Source organism: Triticum urartu, chromosome 7A (genome assembly GCF_056163025.1).
Source record: "Triticum urartu cultivar PI428250 chromosome 7A, HENAU_Tu73, whole genome shotgun sequence".
NCBI lineage: Eukaryota > Viridiplantae > Streptophyta > Magnoliopsida > Poales > Poaceae > Triticum > Triticum urartu.
In genome coordinates, this window is record NC_141879.1 from 318,936,250 (window position 1) to 318,943,766 (window position 7,517).

At 43.0% G+C, this 7,517-nt stretch overlaps 1 protein-coding gene across 1 annotated transcript; it reads right to left on the reverse strand.

Moving 5' to 3' along the window:
* Window positions 1-1,757: 1,757 nt before the first annotated feature.
* Window positions 1,758-4,276, reverse strand: LOC125525195 (protein RGF1 INDUCIBLE TRANSCRIPTION FACTOR 1). Its single transcript, XM_048690206.2, has 4 exons — window positions 3,938-4,276; window positions 3,304-3,843; window positions 2,929-3,165; window positions 1,758-2,750 (listed from the first exon to the last, which is right to left on the reverse strand). The coding sequence occupies exons 2-4, from the start codon at window positions 3,532-3,534 to the stop codon at window positions 2,574-2,576; spliced, it is 645 nt and encodes a 214-aa protein (XP_048546163.1). The 5' UTR covers window positions 3,535-3,843; window positions 3,938-4,276; the 3' UTR covers window positions 1,758-2,573.
* Between the last annotated feature and the right edge of the window lie 3,241 nt (window positions 4,277-7,517).

Consider the following 7,517-nt stretch of genomic DNA (forward strand, 5'->3'; position numbering starts at 1 on the left):
TTGGTCATGGGTTTGGGTCTTGGCGGACCATTTTTTGGTGTTAATTTTTGCATATGTGTGCACTACTGTAGTCTGGTTTTCAGTCAATCAAAAAATGAGGGGGTTTTGTGCAAAAATACGTCACAAAAGTTTACTCTTTTTTATATGAGGGTGTACTGTGTAAAAAAATACAACTGACAGGTGGGGGCGTAACATGGTTACGCCCGCATACCGGCATACACATATTGTGATAGTATCTGTACGCTTGAGTCAAGTTAAGTGATCACAAAACCGTATTTTCAAAGTTCTAGCACCAAACTAAACATAAGATGCAAGTCTATGACTCCCAGTAATATTACCTCTTGAGGCGCCGGCTTTGTTCATTCTTTTCTTTTTCTCTTTTGACTTCTTATTTCTTCCCATTTTTTGTGGTTTTGTTTGTGTGGTTTTCCTTGTCTTTGTTTTTTATTTTTCCTTTATGTTTTGTCAATTTTTCTTTCCATGTGCTTTTATATTATTTATATTTCAAATGAATACTTTTAAAATTTTGTGAACATTTCTAAAATCCAAATAAATATTTCATAAATTGCCATCAAAGTTTCCAACTAATTCATTAAATTTTCAAAAAACAATAATGTCTTCAATATCGGTGAACATTTTCTGAAATTCCAAAACATAAGTTTCATCAACCTATGTTTTCCTATTTTTAAACCGCTTGTATCAGAGTATCCATTTAATTTTTTTAATGAAACGTAATGATAGGTGGTGCCGGCCCACTGGTGCTTTTTTTCTAGGGGCGCCCACTGGTGCTGAGGGTGCGCAACTGGCCGGTGCGCGGAATAGGAGGTCTTAGTACAAGTTCAGCCCAGAATGAATCGAGTGACATGCGCCGACACATCTATAAATAGCCTGTGACGAGCCCAGGAGCCAGTTTTAGCTGGCCCACCGGCCTAAGAGGAGATACACAAACTTTCAAACTAGCCCTAAAAAAACTTTCAAACTGAGAGTATGCAAAGCATGCATACCCTACCTGCCATAATGTGCACGGCAGTTCAAGTGGGGATGATCATGCATAGTCATCATTACCAATTCATCACTACTATTATTGTCTAGCTTGGGACCAAACCGAACTACCAGTAGTTAGCAACTAAGAAATGACAAAAGTGCAGTGGAGTATTTCCAAGTCATTCCAACACAAGAAAGAGAGTGACAACACATGGCACCAATCATGATCCACCTAGATTAATTAGCACACAAAAGCAATCACCAAGTTATTAAGAGGAGTAAGTTTTTTTCAGGGGAATTAAGTAAAATCTTCTTTTTTTCTAGACAGTGACCTAATTAAAAAAACAAGAATCAAAATGGACCCAACCCAACCCATGCAAGTCGTCCATGTCTCCATGTGGTGGGTTCGGCCTTTGGGCCTACTCGATCATTATTCGCTCTAGCTGCCTGCTACCCATTGGTGGTAATTCACATCAACATCATCCTCCCCTAAAAAAAACATCAATATCATCCACAACAACGGAAATTAACCAATTTTCTCCCCCCCCCCCCCACCCCCAAAATAAAATAAAAAAACACAGAAATTTAACACTTATTGGCAACTAAATGTTGCCGTGTGCTTAATGAGATGTAATATATGCGCTTAATTAGCATAGCATGTAATACAATCCGGGCTGATTAACCAGCTTGATCACATAAGAGAATTGACGAGGAAGGAACAAGTGTAGGGTAGCTAGCACAATGCAGAGCTGGATGTCCCAACAACAATGTCATCCAAGAAAGCACATTATATTCGCTCCAAGATGAGCTAGCCAGCCAGCGTATTATACACAAAAGGGCAGGCCAGCAACAGCAGCATCGGACCGCATATAACAAACATATAAATATATAATAGATGATGAAATGAATCAGCAGCAATGTTGCGTTGGCTAGGTCAAATCAAGAGACAAGCATAAAGACAATCATCTTCCTTTCTTTCATTCCTCCTAGGCCTGCATTGTATGTAGTATATGTAGATTCTTCTCTCCCACACGGAGGAGTGAGTACAAATGGAGCTAGCAGTCACAATGTGCTAAATAATCAATTAACAATGTCGATCTTGTCTCACAACGGAAAAGAGGGTGTTAATGTGGGAACAATGAGCAATGTACTATGCGAATTTCGCAATCGACCGATCGATGTAGATATTGCTGTTAATTAAGCGGTATTTTTCGTAAAAGAACAATCCATCAGAAAAATGCTTCTAGGACTGGCTGCTAGAGTCATGTACCTACCAAATGCTGGTATGGCCTATTGGTATGGTGAGATGGGAGGAGAGAGAGAGAGAGAGAGAGAGAGAGAGAGAGAGAGAGAGAGGTTGAGATGGACATGTCGCTTACTCCTTCCATTCCATTCCATGGTGGTTGGCTTCTCTTTCTGGTTGGGCGGTGCTATCTTTTCTCATTTCTTTTTTTCTTCTTCTTTCCTTTCTTGATATGTGAGGAGTAGGCGGAGTTCTTCCTTTTTGCGTGCTCTTCCTTCCCATGGAATCTTTCCTGGCACTGCCGTTTCACCTTTTGATCATGGATGGATTGGATGGGCGGCATTGGTCACGAACCGAACGGCGCCCGGTGGGGTGTCCCCTTCCGCCGCCGACCTTGGGGCCGCGCGCCGTTCTTGCTGCCGCCGGCCTCGGCCTCGCTGCCGCTGCCGCCGCCGCCGTCGACATTGCCGACGACGGTGGCCCCGTGCCCGTGTCCGTGCCCGTGCGTCTTGGTGTCCACCAACTGCATGCGTATGCGTGAGCGTGACACGGAGGAGAAACGGATTAAACGTGAACGAACCAATCGGACGAACGGCATTGGCATTGTGCCGAAAAGAAAAGAATGATTGAAAGAAGGGAAATCATGCAATTTATCTTGAGCGAGCAGAGCAGAGCGGAAAAGAAGGGTAGGGTAGGTGTACCTTGCATCCGAGGGAGCAGAAGCGGAAGGGGTCGAGCAGCGCGCGGCCGCAGATCTCGCAATTGTAGGGAGACGCGGCGGCCTTCCCCGCGGCGGCGCCGGCGCCGCGCGGCTGGGGCCGCTCGTTGAGGAAGAGGACCCTGGCGCTGTTGATGACGTAGGTCTGGACGCCGGCGATGTCGAGGACGTCCTCCACCTCGGTGACGCGCACCACGTCGTGGTAGGACGACCGCCGTATCTGCTTTCCGAGCCCAATGCCGGCCAAGAAACAGAGGAGAGGAGAGGAGGGATCATTCAAAACGCAACTTTTTTTCTTTTCCCAATCAATCAATCAACAAGACAAGAGAAGAGAAGAGAAGAGGAGTGGCATTGGCACCTGGATGACCCGGTGCGACGCGTGGCGGTGGGAGCGGCAGTAGTAGCAGAATGCAGCGGGCGTGGCGCGGCAGTCGATGCAGAACATGTTGCACTCGTTGCGCGGGGAGCCCGGGTGCGCCGCGCAGGCCAGGAAGAAGCGGGTGCCCAGGAGCGCCTCCAGCCAGCCGGGCACGCCGGATCCCGAGCTGTCGTCCTCCGACGAGGGCGGCGCCACCCGCCGCATCATCATGCCCACGACCACCAGCCGCCGGGCAATGCCGCTGCGCTAACTAACAGGGGAGAGGGGAGGAGAAGGGGGGGAGAAGCAGGAGGGAGTAGCGTTTGGTGTTTGGTTTGGTGGCTTCGCTCCTTCCTTGTTCGTTTCCTTGGGCAGCGTGTTAATTGGCGTGCGTTGCCTTCTCCGCTCGCTCTCTGTTTCTCTCTCTTTCTTGGATGGATGGATGGTCACGTGCGGCGCGACTGCTTGATTGCTCCCCCTCCCCTCCCAGCACTAGTAGTACTAGTACCAGCACTGTAGAAGAAGAAGTAGTGGTGCTATCTATATATGCAATGTCGGCGAGGAGGTGAAGCTGACAGTGAAACTGGTCCGTCAGAAAGAGAAAAGCAGAAATTTCCACGAATATCACACTCACCGATGTGGATTCTTCTTCCCATCCTTCCTTGTAGCAGCAGCAGGTCATGGTCGAGGGAGGGCCGTGTGATCATGATTGGACACCGATCCCTATGGTATGCATCTTCTCCTCCTTCTCCTGGTATGTCACAGACACACACACACACACACAGAGGGGGGAGGGGGGTTCGAGTGACAATCTGACAGAAGATGCAGTTGTTGTTGTTGTTGGCATGGACCGCTTCGCTGCTGGGCAGGCCCAGGCCCAGGCATACAAAGTTGCTTTGAGGTTGCCGTAAAGCGAGCTAGCGGTTCCATTCATTCCTTCATTCAGCTAAGCAAAAGAAGAATGAGAACAGAGAGAAAGAAGCCCCCTGTCTTATTCTTATAGGAGAATGAGGAGACTCGAACCCAGGCCTTCATTCAGTTAAGCAAAAGCCAAGATACATACAGTGATCGGGTTAAAAGGAAACGGAACGGGTGGCTATCTTTCAGGAGGGTTTGTCGGGTTTCTCTCTTTCTTTCTTTCTTTCTTTCCAGTAATCACATTCCACATGCTGCGTTGCTCATCCTTGACGGAAGCCGATGCTTCCAAGCAAGCACAACCAGCTTGCTCCGTTTGTCCATTCATGCCTGCCTTCCTTTCGCACTAGCTGTCTCTTCAACAACTTGCATGCTCTAATAACCATTTTCTTTCCTTGATTTTCTCCTCCTTTTCACTCTGTGCATCCACTAATGCAGATGCTCCGGGTTTCAACCTCATTTTCAGGAAAAAAAAAAACAATTCTCATTTCTTCCTTCATCTACACGGGTTAATTAGTGTGCACTTTGATTCAGGATGTTTAATCACAAAGGTTATTTTAGGAGGTGTGTATAAAAATATAGTGTAGTAATCGTGATCATGAATCACCCTAAGATATGAGGATCGTTTTTGGACTAATTGAATTAACGCCGGCCACTAGCTAGCTGCTGATGCTGCATCGATCGTCATAATGAATTCCACTCATGCATGCTGACTGTATCTCTATTTATATGTCCACAGCACAATACAACACAATAAGGACCACGTCAATACGTTACACCGGCCGCCCGACTGCTAAATACAAAGTGAAGCTGACCCCATCACCACATCTTTTTTCTTTATAATTAACAGCATCCACAGTCCGGCTGGGAAAATTCTGTTGAAGAATTAGCCAATTACGCAATTAATTTCAGAATATTGATCATGATTAAAACTGTTAGTACTAGCAAGCAATTAATTTCAGAATTAGGCGATAGTCTAGTATACTCGGGTCTGTCTTCAGAAATTCGGGGCCCCGGGCGAAAAAACAAAATATGGCCCAAAATTTCGAACAATTCACATAACAAAAGAACTAATATTCGTAAAGCATACTCTCACTTTATTATATAATTTCAAATCTGTTTATTTGTACCTTATTTAGGCATAGATCAAATACTAAAGCTCAAAAGGTAAAGGGATAGCAAAGCAATAAACCAACCTCATGTTCTACCAAAAAGGAGCATCCGTCTAGTATTTTTTGAAATAAAATCCTCAATCATATCTTCGTACTTTATCTTCTCCAAGACATCCTTTTCAAGTGCTATTTGTCACCAATCCATTAAGTCTCTCTTGTGTCATAGTAGAACGCAAGTATGACTTTAATAACTTGAGTTTAGAAAAACTCCTTTCAGCAGATGCAACCATCACAGGAATGGTCAACAAAAATTCCATATGCAATAACAACATTATGATAGATTATGGAGCGCTTCTTCAAATAGTTCAGAATGTCAAGAGGGCCCATTGATTTATGAAGTAAATCATGGATGAAAATTAGTTCGCAACACAATTCAAGTTCATCAATATCTGTATGTTCTCCACTCTTAACTGCATCTTCAAGATTAATACAAGCAGCCATCAAACTCTTGTCATCTGGTGATCGCAGCCTATCTGAAGTAAATAAGAAACCAAATATCTTTTGATACCCCTCATATTGTTCAAATCTAATGGTAAGTGAAGTTATAGCTTGAGTCAACAACACGTATAAAATAATTGACCCTAAATGACTCCTCTGCAGACTGTGAATCAATAGATGCATCATCTTCACCCTCATCAAATTGCCTTTTCTTTTTGATTTTACACTTGGTGCGGAACTCTTGATGAATATCCATCTCCAATGCATTTTTTTGCAACTTCCAATGCTTTTGAAAGCCATTTTCTCTATACTTATTGAAAAAGGAAAGCAAGCCTTTTACATATTCAATTGCAATATCAATAAGCATATCCTTTGGTTGTAACTCTTTGCTAATTAAATTAACAACGGATATTATTTCATACCTAATGATGATTCATACTAAAAAATCAAAGCCACCAAGTTCATTCTCCCCCAATGATTGAGCTTCACTTTGTGTCAAAGAATCCTTATCACTTTCAGCCACTTGTAGTAAGGCCTCCCTTATTTCTGATAGCTGAAACCTTATAGCCTGAACACTATCAACACAAATCTCCCAACGAGTAGATGATAATGACTTGAGAGTCAATCCTAGTATGTTATCTTTGATAATTTTCCATCTCTTAGTAGAATTAGCAAATATTGTATAGATACATTGGATAACTCCAATTTTTTTGTTGCTTTACGACAAGACTTTGCCATATCACATAGTGCCAAATTCAAACTATGGCAACCACAAGCTGAATATAAAGCTCTTCAGTTTGTTTCCAATACTTTTTTTGTACTCCTTTATTTTATTCCCTTTCATATTCAACCTATTATCATATCCCTGGCCTCTCACATTGTCCATATCAAGGTCAAGACTCATCAATTCCTTCTGTAGAACATCAAACAATCCTAGCCCGCTGGTATCATTCACATCCAAAAAACCTAAGAAGGATTCTTCAATGCAAAAAGAATATGAAGATGCATCAACATACCTAATTATCAAAGACATTTGTTCTTGGTGGCTTGCATCAGGAGTACAGTCAAGTATAATTGAGAAGTACTTTGCTTCTTTTACCTTCTCAATGATTTTCCGCTTGATTGTAGCAGCGAGAAAATTGATTAACTCATTCTATCTTGAGGGACCAAGATAATGATCACAAATTTTATCATTGGTGATGCGGTCAACATGCTCTTTTATAACTGGGTCAAATTCAGCCAACATTTGAACAAGTCCTAAGAAACTTCCATTGTTGTCTTGGTACAACTTACTATTACTACCACATAATGCTATATTGTGTTCTACAAAAAAACTTTTCTCCAATGTTCCTTTTCCTTTTCAAGTTCTCGCTGAGCAACTTTGTCAATTGTTTGATTCTTCTCCAACATAAGGCGCAAATCATACCATGTAGTCATATTTGTGACATGTTCTCTACTATTTTCATGCTATTTAAGTCTATGACCAAGATGAGCCCAGTCACTGAAACCTTCATTTGCTAACTATTCTCTCACGAGCCCTTTCCTTAATAATTACAACAAAAACAAAATACCTTGTCAAGATCTTTGTTGTACACAAGCCATTTGCTGAATAGATGAGTCTCTTTTAGGACCCCTTTGCACCAAGACATCTACCATTTTAAGGTCAAGTGCGTCCCAATTTCTTGGATC